The sequence below is a fragment of the Protopterus annectens genome, chromosome 11.part0 (genome assembly GCF_019279795.1).
Source record: "Protopterus annectens isolate FY-2018-M chromosome 11.part0, PAN1.0, whole genome shotgun sequence".
NCBI lineage: Eukaryota > Metazoa > Chordata > Ceratodontiformes > Protopteridae > Protopterus > Protopterus annectens.
This window is the reverse complement of record NC_056745.1, coordinates 35,304,180-35,323,849: the sequence shown is the minus strand read 5'-3', so window position 1 is coordinate 35,323,849 and position 19,670 is coordinate 35,304,180. Positions and strand designations below refer to the sequence as shown.

General features: G+C 40.9%; 1 protein-coding gene across 1 annotated transcript in view; it reads left to right on the top strand.

Moving 5' to 3' along the window:
* The window catches only part of LOC122815151 (T-cell-specific guanine nucleotide triphosphate-binding protein 2-like), a 354,138-nt gene that overhangs the window by 81,169 nt on the left and 253,299 nt on the right, over positions 1-19,670 (top strand). The window contains exon 3 of the mRNA XM_044087405.1: positions 19,415-19,670. This exon is cut by the window's right edge and continues 356 nt beyond it. Coding sequence (XP_043943340.1) covers positions 19,415-19,670 — 256 coding nt within the window. The remainder of the gene's footprint in view (positions 1-19,414) is intronic.

Here is a 19,670-nt window from a genome sequence, read left to right as displayed (position 1 = left end):
AGCACAGTTAACAGTAAGCTTTGAAAATTCTAAACATCTCATAGATATATTAAATTAGAACAAGAACAGTACAGGCTCTTACCACCACCTCAACAGGATGTAGATGAAATAATATTTTTCTCAGTATTTCAGTGGTATAATTAAGTCAAAGCAGTAGATCTGCTTGCTGAAGCCCCAGATAGCTATATTTGACTTTTTTTTTTTTACATCTGTTAGATTCCTCCAGGACACACACACACACACACACACACACACACACACACACACACACACACACACACACACACACACACACACACACACACACACACACACACACACACACACTGCTGTTTACTAGCTGCAGGCCTCAAGGCTTAAAAGTTTAGGTATATTATACATTATACAGATGCACCATTGTTTTGACAAAGAGACAAAGATCAACCTGGATAGAAATATTGTTCATATACAAAAACTGATTGCAAATGCTACACATCAAGTATTAACTCTATGGCTAGATTGATCTAATCTTGTAAAATGCAAGAATAAAATTGCATAACGAATAGATTATGAACTCCAACTAATGCCTTCTGTTCAGCTCTAGTATATCACTTGTATTTAATGTTCTCATGGACATAAAGATCATAACCTCTGATAAATATTAGAAAAAATAGGAGAAACCAAAGCCATTGTACGGCATCTATTCCTAGGAGTTTCTATATGGAATATTCTTAGCTCCACACAATATAAGAACACTGTTACCTAGTTCAGCAGCTCTGTGCTGAAAATGTAAAGAAACAAGCCCTGCAATGAAAAAGCATATTGTCTACAATCCTGAACCCTGATATCAATCTGGACTATCAGTGAGCACTCATTGTGACTCCTCTGGACTGCTAGTACAATACTATCGCAAAGCGACATTCTCTTTATGTTCACAATATGACTTTGTATACCAGCGTTGAACTATAAACTACTAGGTCTGTTTGTAGATGGAGTTTTTGTCCACTTTTTAAAGTATTTGTAGAATTATGAAAGCCCAAATGTGGAGTCTGTCATTTTTTCCAATTAACTGCTACAAATGTTTAACATACTTTTACACACATACACATTACCTGGAAATAGACACTTACAATGATGTAAATCTCTTTTGATTGAGAAGAAACAGTCAAATTTATGTAAATGAAAGCTTTGATTTTTTTCCATTTGAGGGCTTGCTTACCCTGTTGTGTTAACATTGGCTCTAGGTGACTGTCACAGTTGATGTGACACCCTGATTTCATGTACTAAATGGGAAAGGGGGGTATGCCTGATAGCAATTTAAGCTTTCAAGCACAAATTCATCCAGCCAAGGAATAACTATTTTTCAGGTCATGGCATTTTATTTCAGCTTGTATTAAGCACAGAAACAGAAACAGTTTACTTCTAAATCAAAATAAGACAGTTAAGATATATTTTCTCCTGGAAAGTTTTGATAGCAAATGCATGCCATTTTAGAAATTATAAAATTCATCTAGACCATGCAGGGAACAGCTGCTTAGGACAGTCCTTCATAGTAACAGCAAAAATGTTTAAATCAGTCTCTGATCAGTAGCAGCTCCATAGAAATCTATGTGTAAAGCAATGCTCCATTTTTAGAAAGCAGCTGGTAGCTCTGTTTTTATAAAGCGGCTAGTAGCTCTATTTTTAGAAAGCAGCTGGTAGCTCTGTTTTTATAAAGTGGCTAGTAGCTCCATTTTTTATAAAGTGGCTAGTAGCTCCGTTTTTATAATGCAACTGGTAGCTTCATTTTTATAAAGCAGTTGGTAGCTCCATTTTTATAAAGCAGCTGGTAGCTCCATTTAAAGTAAGTGAAGCTGGTAGCTCCGTTTTAAGTAAGTGAAGCTGGTAGCTCCATTTTTGTAATGCAACTGGTAGCTTCATTTTTATAAAGCAGTTGGTAGCTCCATTTTTATAATGCAACTGGTAGCTTCATTTTTATAAAGCAGCTGGTAGCTCCGTTTTTATAAAGCAGCTGGTAGCTGCATTTAAAGTAAGTGAAGCTGGTAGCTCCGTTTTAAGTAAGTGAAGATAAAGCAGCTGGTAGCTGCATTGTGGATGAATTGGTCATCCTTCAAATTGCCCGGAGATGTGCATGTTGTGTGTATTTTTCGAGGTATGCTCACACCCCACGAAGGAGTCATTTCTCTGCCCTGTGCTGATTACTGGTTACTGGTAGAGTGACTAGATTCCATGTAACCCTAAATTAGATCAAATGAGTAATGTGTCAGAATGCATGAAGGAACGAATAATAAAGCAACAGGAATCATGACCAGGTTTAAACAGGACTTCTTGCAGCTGTAACAGTCAGCTGTATTTCTCAAGTAAAGTTGTTGATGTTAGTCAGTATCCTAACTTTCCCCTGCCCATCTTTTTCAAAAATGTGCAGCAGTTTTTGTAGGTGTGAGAGTAGAATGCCATGGAGTCACACTGGATTTTAAAAAGGAAGCATCCTTACCAAGTTAAGTGTAACTTATAGTTAACCTGCTGGGCTGTTGCTTTTGTAACATCTACAAGCACACAGAGTCCTTTCAAGGAACCTGTTTATAACTGAGAAACGTAATTGTTATATGACATTATACATTTTTTTGCAATAACTAGGTTGAGCATTTATTTAGTTATTTTAATGCACAATGTTTGATGATGGTGCACACTGCATTGAATTTTTCAGAAGTACAACTACCCTCATGTCTGTGTTTTTCTATTATTAAAAAGGCAGAACTGTTTTTTAATGTAAAAAATGAATACAAAAAAGAATAACTTGATAAGAAAGAGAAAGGGTGTAGCAGGGTTACTTGGAGAGTATGGATACCACTTTTGTGAAATTACTGCAGATAAAATTACAGCTGTTTCCTTTTAACAGAGATAATGGGATAGCAGCCAAGTGCAAATGCAGTCCTCATGCATCTTTCAAGTGTTTCCTTTTTTTTGCAACAGTGAAAGTAGGTGAAAGCAATTTAATTTCTCTTCTGTGGTCTGTTTATTTACAAGTTACATTGCTAAATAGTTCCTAAATAATGCATTGCCACACAGATGGAAGTTTTGCTTCTAGTTTGTTTTTAGTGAGGTTTTAGTAGAAACAATTGCCTGTTATGTGCACATTATTATTAGTAGTAACATTTCTAAATGTAGTAAGAAGGACATACTGTTCTTATTCAGAGGAAACACAGAATTATTATGCATACTTATTTTACAGTAATGTTACCACTAAGTGCAGTAGAAAGGACACAACCTAGAATGATTATGTATTCTTATTTCTGCTTGCAGCTTATCTACCCCCAAACTTGGAAAGTCTACAGATTATATACCACCAGGATAGAATGTTATAAAAATGCTCACTTGCATTGAAATAGTTGAAAATGATACATCCTCTTGAAAAAATGCTGTGAAACTTTAAGTAGTGTGTGTCTAATGCCTGGTGATTAGGGTTGCTCAGGCTCACTCCCTGTACCTTAGGTACAAAGAGCAAGAGCCTGAATTTCCTACCCATACCATCACACGTGATTCCTTATGTCTCAGTGTTTGGCTCATATACAACTTATGGTCTGTTCCATCTTTCAGGAAAGGCATGGTAACAGAAAGCATCTTATTCTAGCAACTTTCCAAGGCTATACAAGCAATGTTTAAAATGTGTCCCTGTTTTTTTGGCCTTTGTCCATCCCCAATAAATTTTGTCTTTTTCCAGATTTCTTGTTCTGCATAGTTCTTCAGGGGGAGAGAAGTTTAGTGCTGCTTGTGCTAAGTTTGTATTGTTAGGAACACAACAGGTAGAGTCCTTGCTTTTGATGCAGAAGGCTGTGGGTTCTACTCCCACAGTATCTAGATAGATTGCTGATACTGTATTGTGTTGCACTTTTAAAGGTGGTGCATGCTGCAGTCCTGAGAATGTTCTCTTTGGTGGAGATACCTAGTAACTATAAACCTGTTATCAGTTTGTCATCCATTCCCTATTGCAGTATTACTAGCTTATCATTTTTTTTAATGTAACATAGGCAATTTATTCCTCAAGGGCAACAGCCATTTTATTTGTAGATGAAGCAATGAAATATAATGTTGTTTACTAGCAGCAACCTATTCATTAGTTACAGATCTCTTTAATGTGGAATTATTTAGATGACCTTTACTTCTGCAGAGATTCTGCATATTTACTGATACTGGTGGATTGTAGACATTTGAGTACACTTTTATGATGGAAATGATCTGAATTGGGCAGTTTTGTCAGTATTGGTTCATGTATTTTGTTTCTTTACTTATTGGAAAAATGTTCAAAACAATAAATTTAAAACACCCTCTAACAAGTGTGCTGTATTATACAAGGAATATTATTTAATACAATCAGGAAGGTGTATCAAAGAACACATGTATGTTTCATGTGCAAGGGGCCTATGATTTGAAAACAGCCCAAAGGTAATCTTTATCCGCCACTGGACAGATGCATTTTCTTTGAAAGTGGGTTTCAATGCTGTTTCAATGAATGTGAGTTTCAAGGGCAGAGAAGTTTTAATGCTAAGTCTGTTTTCATTGTGAGACTGGATTGCTTTGTTTAGCAGATGTCTAGTGTTTGTGCTATAAAATGTAAAATAAAAGTTTTAAATGAAATCCAAATAATCATTGTAGAAGTAAAGCAGTATGCACATTAGTGTTTATTTTAAATGGGGTGAAATGAGCAAGTAATGGGACATTAGAATAGCTGCAAGGGGGCATGTATGGAAGGCTCCATTTGACCATGATTTTGTGTGAGGGGGGAAGGGTAGCAAACTCAAAGACAGCCCTGGGTGGCACAAACTCAAACTATGTCACTGATCAGTAGGCCATGGAGAATGACATTTGGAGAATACTGTTTACCATTTAATGCCCTACTTTTACCACAAAACCCACTACCCACATACTGCAAGTCACGAAAAACAAAATCCTAAATTTCATCTTCTCCCTTCCTAGTGAATATCACTGCTACACATTTAAAAAAAGGTTACTATTTACTACAGTGTCTGGGACTCTGGGGCCATATTTTGGTTCTGTTCAGTTTGCGTTTGGAAGTGGGTATCCCATAATTCCATTGGCGTGGGTGGGGTTACATAATTATGTATGCAACTATTATGCTAATTAGCATGCAGATTTGTATCTATTTTACATGGGCCTTTGTCCAGATTTTTGATGTTTTCAGGTTGAGAGGTATGATCCCATGAGAAAAGACTGTAGAAAACAGAAAGGAGAAAGAGAGAGTGAGTGATTTAAAGCAGTCTGTTTCATCATCACCATTATCATCACCATCATCTTCATCATTAACCCTTTTCTCACTTTTGACATGGGGCCGGGGTGTCTCATCAGCTGTCTCTCTCTCTCTCTATTTAATGCCTCTCTCCTACCTTCTTTGACAGTCGTACAAGACTGTCACATGTTTTCTGTCATAAAATCCAGCAATCTCTTTGCTGTTCACCCTCATTTCTTCTTTTCTTCTTCCTGTCTGTCCCAATGTTCATCACCAGATTGTTTTCTGCTTTCCTGCACATGTGCCCAAACTACCATAACTTGTTCTCTTTGACCTTGTCTAAAGTTAAAGTTACTTGGGCTTCTGCTTTGTTGACCCCATTTCTTTGTCTGTACCAGAGTTCATTTCCATCATATTTAGCTTCCTGAGCTGCTCTGCCTTTACTGCACATACTTATGTATCATATGGTAGCACTGGATGCACCACTGTTTTGTACACCTTAATTTTCAGCTTCTTTGGCATTCTTCTGTCATATACTATTCCTGACACTTGTAACATTTGTCTGAAGCCCTCTGGTTCATCTAGCTTTGACCTTATTTAGACTTCCCTTCTCCTCAGTCTCCCCTCCCAGATACTAAAGGTGTTAACCTGCTCCATTATTTTCTATTCTATTGTAGTTCTCAGCTTCTCCTGATTTCCTCATTTGCTGCCATTAGAAATGTCTTAGCTGTACTCAGTTTTATGCTGTGTGCCTTCAGTTTTGCATTCCACTCGCCTATCATGTGCAGAAGTTCTTGTTCAGAGTCTGACTGTAATGTCTCACTGCATGCACACAGTAGCTTTATTCATTTGTCCCCTGTGGCCTTTCTGCTAATGTAGGCCATCACCAGTATGAATAGCAGTGGGCTCAGAGATGAACCCTGATGCACACCCACACCCACTTAGAAGCTCTCTGCAAGCCCGGACACTGTTTGCACTTGTGTCATTGGGTCCTTGTACATAGCCTGCACTAATTCCACCAATGTTTCTGGGACTACAAACAATTGCAGTACTGTCCAGATTAGCTTTCTTGGGACCTTCTCATATGCTTTATCCAAGTCTATGAATGCCCAGTTGGAGTCTTTTCTCATCTCTAGCTTCTTCTCATCTGTATGTCTCACTGTGTACATCATGTCAGTTGTGCTGCATCCTGATCTGAATCCAAAAATTCATCTCCCGTCTTACTTTCTACTGTATGTATTCATTTATCAGTTACCCTCTCCAGGACTTTCATGCTGTGTGATAGGTGTTTGATACCCTCTGTATTTCCCGTGTTGTGAATGTCCTTTTTCTTCTTCTTTTTTTTAAACAAGAAACATTTTTATTGAATTTTCACTTATGATATATGCAATCATAAATTTATATAAATGAAAACAAACCACGTTAACATATTTTCAGCTGCAAACATTATACATCAGATAAAATCTGCTATACTGTCATTGTCAAACATTGCATAACTCATTCAATTCCTGCCTTCCCTTAAACCCCATTCCTCTTCTAAAACATTATTCCGCATGTATTGTTCCCACAATTCCAATTTTTAATATGTAATTTGCTCCTCCCCTTTTCTAAAGATCCTAGTTCCAGTTCTTTTACTTTTGTTGCTATATTCATTACTTCTAATACAGTTGGTTTAGACTTTGATTTCCATTTTCTAGTATTTTTTTTTTTGGCAGCCACCAGAATTAAACTCAGCAAGGTCTTACTGTGTCTAGGCAATTCTGGTTGTCACAGCTCAAAAAAATTCTTAGTTACATCAATTTGCTCACTCAATATTTCCACCAGAGTGGTCTGCAGGGAAGTTTTAAACTCTGCCATCTCATTACACTCCCCAAAAATATGTTCCCAATTACCTATTTGTTCCTCATCACACCTCCAACATTTGAAATCTACTTGAGGAAGAATAATTTGGAGTCTATTTGGGGTATAAAATACCTGTGCAAACACCTCCAAGCAAAACTCCTAAGTCTTCTAGGCTTTGTTGCATATTTGGGAGACATAATTGCTTATCCAAACTCTCTTCCTTATCCTTTCTAACCTGCTCTGATTGATTCTTATAGTTATCATGCAATATTGTATATACCCTACTAATTATCCCTTGTATAACAGCAGTATCTGTCCCAGATTCTACTAAAAACTCCACCGGTGTTGGTCTTTCACTTAGGATCCCCTATTCCTTTCTCTTTGCCTGTACTCTGATGTCAGTCCTTCACAAGGAATGAGTCTCTAGCCTGCAATCCAAATGTATTCTATCCTCTTTGTTCTTGTACATTGGCACTAGAATATTTATTCTTCAGTCATCTTGGATGTGCTTTTCTCTCTATATATACTGCTGTGAGGACCCTCTGACATTACTTCACCCCAAACTTAATCAACATCTTCATATTATCTGATGTGACCTCATCTAAGCCAGGTGTTTTTCCTGACTTCATTTGCCTTAGCGCTGTACCTACCTGTCCTGGGGTGGGCTGCTGTTCTTTTTTATTGAAGGCTGTGTCTGAGGCAGTACAGCTTCTGTGTGGTTTCCTTCATTCAAAGGTTTCTAAATTTACTCCTTCCATCTACCTTTGATGTTCTTTGGACTGGTGACCAGGATGTTGTCACACCCCTTATAAAGACTGTCTCACTATCTTCTTTATCATTCTTTCTTGCAACCAGACAGAGTTTCTTGGTGTCATCTGCTGAATCACTTTTCAGAAGCTGGTATAGCGCCTCTAATGCCTTGTTCTATGCTATTGCAACTGATCTATTATCCTGTTAACCAGCTCATACTCCTTCTTAACCTAGTCCATCTTTTCTATCTCCCACGTTTTCTGTCTGTTTTTTTCCTTGTCTCTATAAAAAAAAAAAAAAAAATCTCTTGTTTTCCTGCCTTACTGAACTAGAGTAGTGATCCAAGCAGCAGAGAGCTAAAAGAGTGACTTTCTACCAGATATAAGTATTTTTTGTGGCTTTCCCACTGTTATTAAGCTAGCGACTGCATTTCGCCTGTTTTACTGCTACTTTAAGTGATTTCTGCATTTTACACTGTTTATTGCACTTTAAGTTACTAATTGTTGCAAAGTGTTTCTGTAGGCTACACACTAAAGTGCGCTAGCCGATTTACAGCATTTACTGTCTGTTTTTTTCCTTGTCTCTGTAAAAAAACAAAAACAAAAAAAAAATCTCTTGTTTTCCCGCCTTACTGAACTAGAGTAGTCCAGTTTCAGAGTTGCTGATCCCTGGGCTTTGTTTTTAGTTCCTGTTACTGATCCATTGCCTTATCAGGAAGGAGGGAAGTTTCTTTGCTTACCAGTGGGAGTGGGAAGCACTGAGCAGCCTTTTTGTCCGATTTGGTGAAGTTTCAGCCAGAAACTAGTAGTCCATTGGTCGTTTTGGGCCAATTCCTAGCTCCTTTCAGCCCCCTGCTATAAAACACGCTAAACGCGCATTTTCCAGCTTGTACCAACTCAGCACAGATCTTCGTGGTGGCCTGCAGAGTGATCCAAGCAGCAGAGAGCTAAAAGAGTGACTTTCTACCAGATATAAGTATTTTTGTGGCTTTCCCACTGTTATTAAGCTAGTGACTGCATTTTGCCTGTTTTACTGCTACTTTAAGTGATTTCTGCATTTTACACTGTTTATTGCACTTTAAGTTACTAATTGTTGCAAATTGTTTCTGTAGGCTACACACTAAAGTGCGCTAGCCGATTTACAGCATTTATAGCATTTACTGTCTGTTTTTTCCTTGTCTCTGTAAAAAAAAAAAAAACAAAAATCTCTTGTTTTCCCGCCTTACTGAACTAGAGTAGTCCAGTTTCAGAGTTGCTGATCCCTGGGCTTTGTTTTTAGTTCCTGTTACTGATCCATTGCCTTATTAGGAAGGAGGGAAGTTTCTTTGCTTACCAGTGGGAGTGGGAAGCACTGAGCGGCCTTTTTGTCTGATTTGGTGAAGTTTCAGCCAGAAACTAGTAGTCCATTGGTCGTTTTGGGCCAATTCCTAGCTCCCTTCAGCCCCCTGCTATAAAACACGCTAAACGCGCGTTAGCGCAATTTAGCGCGGAGTTCCCACTGTTGCACACAAGAGCTGCGGTGGTTAAACTATTCGGGCCATCTAAATTCCACTCTTCAAATTTTCCCTTAGAACTACCTTCCTCGAGCTGTACTGCTGATCTAACCAGCATATCCTATAACTGAAAAGTTCATCTCTACTTGATTCCAAAGTAGACTATTCTCTATCTGTAAAGCCTAGCACTTACTCCTACAGTACTTGCACCTTGATAAAGCACTCTTATTATAGATAGTACCCCACCAGCTTAAAACCCACTTCCCACTTCCTTTGAAAGTCTCTTTATCTACTACTTCTAGTATGTCGAGGGATCAGTTGCTAGTGTCCTCTCCAGCTCAACTGGTGAACCTGGGAATATTGAGGCAATGTTACAATTGCCTCATGTACACAGACAATCCTCTCCTTCTCCCACAAAACACAAATACATGTGAGAGATGCAACTACACGGCCAAACTGGAGGCTGAGCTCTCTCAACATAGGACTGGCAAGACCAGACAGGAGGAGAAGGTAACCACACACAATACATACCCAGTCACACATGGTACCATCACAACTTCAAATCATACACATACTCACACAAAGACATACTCGGAGGCTCTGATCAAAAATTTACCAAAACAGCAGAGGCCACCAAAGCAGACACCCAAACAACTATCACCTCACGACCCAACACATGCAACACATAGACCACACAGTCAGAGTGTCAAACAGTCACAGCCCTTAAGGCCAAACAAAATGCCAGACACACTTGTCATTGGTGATTCCATAGTCAGACACACTGACGTCCCGCTCACCAGACTGAGTAAGGAGAAGGTCACAGTAAGCTGCCTGTCGGGCACTAGAATCTGCCACATAACGCAAGCACTCAGGTCTCTCAACAGCAGGTACAAGTACGACTCAGTCATTGTCCATGCTGGTGTCAACGACCTGAGATGTACCTCCTTGGACTACATGAAAAGGGACATCGAGGAGCTCTCTGATTATGTAGCCCAGGCAGGTATGACCCTGACTTTGAGCAGTATCCTACCTTCACCTAGAATGATGCCACAATACAGTGATAAGATGATCAGCTTTAATAACTGGCTTAAATTCTGGTGTCATTCAAAGGGGATCCAATGTCTGTCTGCCTGGGATGACATGCTGGACAAGCCACGCTGCTTCGAGGGACGGCTTGCACCTGTCACCCTGGGCTTCCGGATATTGGCAAAGGCTCTTGCCACCCCATAGTGCTTTTTAGGCAAGGCTCAAATTCTAAACCTACCACCCTAGAACACCAAAAAGAAAAAAAACTAAGGGTAATGCTGCTCAATGCCAGAAGTCTCAATCTCAAGATGCACGACTCGAGGCCCTTCTCAATATGGAGAACATCGATGTCTGTGCTGTGACAGAAACCTGGTTCAAGGCTCCTGAGAGCACCCCAGCACTAACAGGTTTCACCTCATATCATGCGTTCCGGCCCCAAAATCCGGACAACACCAAGAAAGGAGGGGGGTGTCCATATTCATAAAGGACACCCACACCTCAAGGTTGGTGGCAACGCACGATGCATCAGAGACCATCCAGGTGCAATTAACCATAGGCAAGACTGCTCTGCAATTTGTAGCATGTTACAGGCCACCCTCTCAAACTCAGGAACCTCACATGGCCTTCCTGAAAACATTGGAGGGGATAAATGTATCTCCAAACACCATCATACTAGGTGACTTCAACTACCCTAATATAGACTGGGAACACTACTCTACTCAAGCCTCAACACTCTAACCCAAAGATTCCTGGAGTTCATAAACTCAAATGCCATGGAACAACTAGTCACCATCCCCACAAGAGGAGAAAACATACTTGATCTCATCATCACGAACATGGGATCAAAATGTTCAACACCGGAAGTATACCCCTCACTGGTGAGATCAGATCATAAACTAATCTCGCTGGAGGTCCTCATCCCGCCCCCACCTGAAACAAAAAAAGACCACAGTGAAAAACTTCTCAAAAGCCGATTTCACACTTCTAAAACTAGTGTGGTCTCCTTTAAGGCCCCTGAGCCAGTGGTAAACATTACTCAAACCGCTGAATCACTTACAAATGCCTTCTACCAGCACCTACAGGACTGCATGGATCAGGCAATCCCAAACAAAACTAAGACTCTCTGTACCAAAGGCAAGCATCCAGTCTGGTGGACCCCAGCCATAAACAAGCTCTACAACAAAAGGAGGAAGCTACTACAAGATAGAGCAAAATCCTTGAAAGGTAAGACACCTTTGATCATTATAAGTAAAAACTAAGAGCTCTCATAAAATCATCCAAGGCAAATTTTGAGAGAAAAATCGCCAAGGACTCTAAAGACAATCATAAGGCCTTCTTTAGCTATGTTAGAAACCTAGGAGGAAACTCCCAGATATGCTCAGAATTAGTTCAAAATGATGTGAAAATTACTGAACCTACACACATTGCCAACATACTGGCTGACAGGTTCAGTGCAAACTTCTCCCCTCCCCAAAAGGAGAGATATCTATTCCAGAGGATTGTAGCCCCCCCAAACATCTCCAACGCCCAGGTGAGAACTGCTCTCACTAAGGCAAAAAACACAGCATCCATGGGACCGGATGGTGTCCCCGGCTGTGTGCTTCACTTAACTCAACGAGGAATTAAACCCACAGTTAGGACAGCTGTTTAATCTTAGCCTCACCTCAGGATACGTACCCAAGGAGTGGCGCACGGCGACTGTGGTCCCACTTCATAAGGGCGGTGCCTCCACAGTCCCTGGAAATTACCACCCCATCAGCTTGACAAGCCTTATCTGCAAAGCCATGGAGAGGATCATAATGGAACTCATAAATAAAGACATAGGGAACTTGCAGACTTTGGATCCAACCCAGTTTGGCTTTGTCAAAGGCAGATCCTGCCTCTTAAACTTGGTTGACTTTTTCAAGACAGTCACCAAGGCCATTGATGAGGGAAAGGCAGTCCATACAGCCTACCTCGACCTGGCAAAGGCCTTCGACACAATACCCCACTCAGGTATCATCGAAAAACTCATCAGCTTGAATGTAAACCCATACATCACAAGATGGGTTGCAAACTGGCTAAGTGACAGAACCCACAGGGTCAGAGTTGCTGGAGCCATGTCAGACTCAAAGCCTGTCACAAGTGGTGTCCCACAGGGCTCAGTCCTGGGTCCACTCTTGTTCGGCATCTACTTTTCTGAAGTACAAGCAAACACAGGAGGGTTATGGCTGACAAAGTTTGCAGATGACTGCAAACTGGGCCATAGTCGAAAACACATCTGACACAGATATCCTCCAGAAGGGCCTCACAGAAATGGATAACTGGTGCCAGAGCCATGGCCTAAAGTTAAACGCCAAAATGCATAGTCATACCCTTTGGGAAAAACAAGGTTACCCCTAGCTACCATATAGGTGGCAATCCACTGAGCACAGAAAAGTCATCAGGGATCTGGGGACCCAGGTTGACAGTAGCCTCGCTTGACACTCATGTTGCTAAAGTAGTTAGGAAAACCTTCTATATCGCCCACCTGATCATGAAGGGATTCACATCTAGATCAAGGGAGGTCATCATCCCCTGTACTCATCACTCATTAGACCTATGATTGAGTACAATGCCCGTTCGAATGTATCTGACCAGACACCTGCTGCAGCTTGAAAGGCCCCAAAAGTTCCTCACCAAAAGGATAAAGGGTCTCAAAATATGTCTTATGCTGCCCGACTGAAAGAACTCCAGCTCTATTCAGTCTCATACCGCTTGCTCAGAGGTGACCTGTGCCTGACATATAAGGCCATGTCAAACCCAGATTTGATGAATATGCTTCACCTCAAAAATCTAGATCCCTCAGAACCACAAGGGCGGGAGACTTAAACCTTGACATGGTTATAAATAGAACGTGCTGGAGGGACAGATTCATCACCCAGAGAATCCCTATGCTGTGGAACAAAATCCCGGTACATGTGAGGCAGAGCACCTCGCTGGCCTTGTTCAAGAGGAATCTTGACCAATGGATGGGAGATCGCAGATATACCCCAGGGATTACTTCAGTGTCACTGCTTGACAGAGGCACAGCAAAATGACAGGCATAGTTTTTATTCAAACTAAAGGGGTGGCGAAAGCCACATAACTATGGGCTAGGCTTATAAATGCCCTTGGGCAGATAGCCTAGTATGAACCTATGAACCTATAAGACTCTGCCATTCTTCTTCTATTGCACACATTCCCTCTTCCTCCTGAGGTGCTTGAGTCCTGAGTAATTCCTTAAACTCTTGTGCTTTCACTTCATTTAGTGCTTTTTCTGACCACTGCTTGCAGATAATCATGGCCACCAACAGTTTACTTGGGTTACAGGCTGGGATTATTAATGCTGTCCTGTCTTTACATTGAAGTCTGATTGTCATGCATCTATCACTGATTCTGATGACATTTCTCACTGTCTTTACAAGTCTCTCCCTTACCACAATTCCCACACCATTTCTATTTCATCCTCCTCAAAGTAGTACAGTGTGGATCCCAAGGCAAGTGACATTGCTGCAAGACCATTCTAGCTTCTCTGCTAGATACATGGGATGTCCAGCCCCCCTACTTACCATTATGTCAACCACTTCCAAGCTCCTTCCTGTCAGTGAACCCATAATAAGAATAGCAATCCTCAGTTCATCTTTGGCAGATTGAATGATTTTAATGCAGCTTTCACTCCAAAGAGGTATCCCAGGTAACCTGGCCTGGGAACTGGACAAATACCAGCCAACAGAGTCACATAGACCCATTTCACCATTAACATGGTTCCCTGCTGTAGGCTGAAGTATGCCAGGTCCTCAACCAACTTATCACCGCAAATACCCATGCTAATTTTTGGTGACATTAATCAACGTGACCAAATTACCCAGAGTTAATGTTTACATGATAGATTGACTAGCCCTGACATGGTGTTCAGTCTGTCATCTGTATTCTCCTAGCTAGAGGAAACAGCTGATGTCTAAAGCGGTTTGTTTATGCAACTCTTCTATAGGCACAACCCATGTGGCTTCCTTCTATTCATTTTTTGGGATGAATTTTTAGGTGGAAACGTCAAGTACGTTTTTGGGAGGTTGGTGGAACCCTGCAGGTATAGAGGGAGAACATGCAAATTCCACACAGGCATTGACTCTGTCAGAATTGAACCCTGTGCATTGGAGTTGATGACCTAGGTTGGAGGAACCCTGCAGTGACAGAGGGAGAACATGCAAATTCCACACAGGCATTGACTCTAAGTCAGAATTGAACCCTGTGCATTGGAGTTGATGACCTTAACCATTTGCCAGAGTGTGTGTGTGTGTGTGTGTATGTGTATGTGTGTGTGTGTGTGTGTGTGTGTGTGTGTGTGTGTGTGTGTGTGTGTGTGTGTGTGTGTGTGTGTGTCGTAAGGGAAATTAAACAGTTCTGATGACAGTCTGAGGGCATGATCACAGTCATAACACAGGAAATCATACACTTTGTCAACAACTCTTTTCATATATGTAGACAGTAAAACTTTTAATAAGACATTTTTGAAGGAATCATTTCAAATCTCAAGAGCACAGGAAAATGTCCATCCATCTATCCTTTTATAAACTGCTTGTTGTGGCAGGGATTGTGGCAGTAACAATCTGAGCAGGAAATGCCAAATAAAACACCCTCCAACTCATCTTGTAGCATCCACAGACATTTTATCAGTAAGCTGAGAAATGTGATCCCTACCATATGCATGACATCTGCCTTATCCTGTTTGGACATTATCAGAAGGTACCCAAAGGACTTCAGTTGCCTCCACCTAACCCAGAAGGGCAGTAATTGTCCTCAAACAAGTAAATAAATAAATAAATTAGTTATCCAGGGTTGTCAATTGATTCACATTGACCCATTTCCAGGGTTGTCATTTGATTCACATTGACCAATTTCAGCCACACTGTGGGAGCAATGTCTGGTTAAATTACTTGCTTAGAAACACTGCAGAAGGTAAATGGAGGCTGAATTAATCAAACCCTGCAGTACTGGAAAATAAAGCACCAGATAACAGTACATATAGGTGAGTTCAGAGAGATGGATTGAAAACAGATTGATAGCTTCATTGTACAGCATCTCATTTCACCGGGTCTATATCACATTATCGAAATTCCAAAATATCGAACACCATAAGCTCGACCTTGGAATCTCAAAGTGTGATATACTCGAATGCTCAGAACAGCAAATTTTTTCCAAGGGAAATAATTTGCTGTTCTGAGAAAACATGCACACAGCACAAGCAAACCAAAATACATAATCCACACACACACTTCACAAAACCCTACACTAAACCATACATACACTACTAGCTATCCACATACCTTAACCCAACCCTAACCCTAAGGTCCCTAACTAATGCACACTTACCTTACCCGCTCCCTAACACTAAGGTCCCTAACTAACGCACACTCACCTTACCCTCTCCCTAACCCTAAGGTCCCTAACTAATACACACTCACCTTACCCGCTCCCTAACCCTAAGGTCCCTAACTAATGCACACTCACCTTACCCACGCCCTAACCCTAAGGTCCCTAACTATCACACACTCACCTTACCCGCTCCCTTACCCTAAGGTCCCGAACTATCGCACGCTCACCTTACCTATGTCCGTTTGCACACTTACCTTAACCTGGTCCATCACCTTCACACCACAGTTGAGGAAATAACAAAGCCGCAGAAACGGCCCACCGAATACTTTCCATAGGAAAATATTCAGTGTTCTGCAGCTTCACTATTTCAAGCGTTTGCTGAATAGGAATCAATATTAGAACATTCAATGTTTTAAAACTTCGATGTTCTAATACAGACCCCATTTCACCACCACAGTCAGGTAATTTTTTTGCAGTACTATTATGGATTGTATAATGAATACATCCACAGGCCATTTCCATCTCAAAAAAAAAAAAAAAACCCCAAGATGCTTAAAATCTTCTCTTTAAATTAGCTGGTCTCTGCAGTCTCCATGTCTTCTCCACTTTCCATTATAAACAAAATCCCAAGATACTTAAAACCTTCTCCCTAAGTTAGTAGATTCCTCCATCACTTGCAGAAGGTGTCACTCATTTGTAAAAGAACCATGCCGTCCAATTGGAGGAACTGATTTCATCATAGTTGCTTCGGGCTCAGCAGAGAACAATTATCACAGCACAGTAAGGGTAACAGAGAATTGAGGAGGAAAATGACAAATCATCTAAAAAAATCACAAATATGAATGGATGTAATACACAGCCTTGGTAGGCTTCTATTCCCACCATAAATCTATTTGCATTGATGCAGAGAATGTAGACATAACTCCCCCTCCTCAAATACAAAGACAAAATGCATAGAGCATCACTCTGGGACTCTGACCAGTTATAAAAAAAATCTCCCACAATGCCTTTCACTGTGCATGGCCATCTACCTTCCCCTGCTTCACAACACATGTAGACAGCACCGGCAAGCTTCTATGACCTCTCTAGTATCTGTGCAAGGACAAACAGTTGACCCACTGTTCCTTGGCTAGACTGGACTCTACATCACTCCTCTTGAATCAGAGGCCCGGCTATATGATGAAGCCTAATGTCCAACAGCCTGGTGTAACTATTCCTATGGAGGTTGAGGATCAGCATAGAAATTCCCAAGAAGGCTAAACATCATGCCCCTTTTATAACAGGAACACATCTTTGTATCCTCCTTTTTGAAACTGGGGATTATTATCCTAGTTTGCCTAGTCTGTCAGTCAGTGATACTGTTCCACTATACTATACTGTGCAGCACTGGTACTGTTCCACTATACTATACCATGCAGCACTGGTAGTGTTCTACTATACTTTACTGTGCAGCACTTGTACTGTTCCACTATACTATACCATGCAGCACTGGTACTGTTCCACTATACTATACCATGCAGCACTGGTACTGTTCCACTATACTATACCGTGCAGCACTGGTACTGTTTCACTATACTGTACCGTGCAACACTGGCACTGTTCCACTACACTATACCATGCAACACTGGTACTGTTCCACTATACTATACCGTGCAGCACTGGTACTGTTCCACTATACTATACCATGCAGCGCTGGTACTGTTCCACTATACTATACCATGCAGCATGGGAACTATTCCACTATATTGTACCGTGCAGCACTGGTACTGTTCCACTATACTATACTGTGCAGCACTGGTACTGTTCCACTATACCATACCGTGCAGCACTGGTACTGTTCCACTATAATATACCATGCAGCACTGGTACTGTTCCACTATACTATACCGTGCAGCATGGGAACTATTCCACTATAGTGTACCATGCAGCACTGGTACTGTTCCACTATACTATACTGTGCAGCACTGGTACTGTTCCACTATACTATACCATGCAGCACTGGTACTGTTCCACTATACTATACCGTGCAGCATGGGAACTATTCCACTATACTCTACCGTGCAGCACTGGTACTATTCCACTATACAATACCATGCAGCACTGGTACTGTTCCACTATACTGTACCACGTAGTGCTGGTACTGTTCCACTATACTATGGTACTGTTCCACTATAATATACCATGCAGCACTGGTACTGTTCAACTATACTTTGCCGTGCAGCACTGGTACTGTTCCACTATACTATACCATGCAGCACTGGTACTGTTCCACTATACTATACTGTGCAGCATGGGAACTATTCCACTATACTGTACCGTGCAGCACTGGTACTGTTCCACTATACAATACCATGCAGCACTGGTACTGTTCCACTATACTATACCATGTAGTGCTGGTACTGTTCCACTATACTATGGTACTGTTCCACTATACTATACCATGCAGCCCTGGTACTGTTCCACTATACTTTGCCGTGCAGCACTGGTACTGTTCCACTATGTTGTGCCATGCAGCACTGGCACTGTTCCATTATACTATACTGTGTAGTACTGGTACTGTTCCACTATAGTGTACCATGTAGTGCTGGTACTGTTCCACTATACTATGGTACTGTTCCACTATACTATACCATGCAGCACTGGTACTGTTCCACTATACTTTGCCGTGCAGCACTGGTACTGTTCCACTATGTTGTGCCGTGCAGCACTGGTACTGTTCCATTATACTATACTGTGTAGCACTGGTATTGTTCCACTATACTATACCATGCAGTGCAGGTACTGTTCCACTGCACTATGCCGTGCGATACTGAAAAAGATTTATTAACTACAATTCCCCAGTGATGTCCATTGCCTTCAACATTTCAAGCCAGAGACATTTCTGCAGCCTTGCCCAGTGGAGCTGTTTATTTGTTGCAGTGATCTCTAGAAAAATGGATCCAAATCCACCAGCTGTTTTTGGCACTGTTTTCTCAGAAAAAGAGAATATGTCCACTAGATTTAGAAGTATCTCAAAGTGCTTCTTTGTCCTCTTGACATTAACCTTAGTTAATATCATCAGTTTTCCATATTTGCTAAAAGGATCTTGAGAAAAGATATTTTGGTCAATCTACCAGGTTAACAATTCAGATGGAAAGAACAAATCACAGTTCATAATAATGAGAAGACAGAGTTAGTTAAGCCTAATCTAGAAGAGTGCTTTACCCCAGTGATTCAAAAATAGTATCCTAGAACTCTGTTTATGCATCACATAGACACACTGCTTCCACTACTTGGTCATTCCATGTCGTAGATAAGCTGGACAAGTTGACATAGCCAAGCTTGAACTCGAGCAGTAGAACCTGCTTTTCCATGTCACTGACGTCTCAGTCTGTAGAGAGCAAAGCCCAATAAACAGATCCTCTGTTACATGGTTACTGTCATGTTTCATTAAAGAACATTGCTTTTTGATAAACATTTGTCTCTGAAAGACTGATGGAAAACATCCCGACTATGTCAATTACAGTACATAGTAGGACTTTTACAGTCATATGTAATTAATATGTCCTAAATAAATACTTGAAAATGCATTTTGCTTGACACCTCTCATAGTCAGTTACTGCTTTATATATCTCTTACTAGAATCAGACTTTGAGTTAGTTACCACTAAGAGTGTAGACATAAATCTTTCTGGACTCCAAATAACGAATATTCTTCTTACTTAACAGAAATTGGATGCTGCAGAACCCAATACCTTGAACATTGCACTGGTTGGCGGGACGGGTACTGGTAAGTCTAGTCTTGTCAATATGCTGCGAGGTTTATCTGATGATGAAGAACATGCTGCCCCCACTGGAAATATAGAAATAACAATGGTGCCTACACGGTATCCTCATCCAAGTATTCCTAATGTCTTTTTATGGGATCTCCCAGGAACAGGCAGCCCTACATTTCATGCTAAAAACTATGTTAAAGAAATGCATT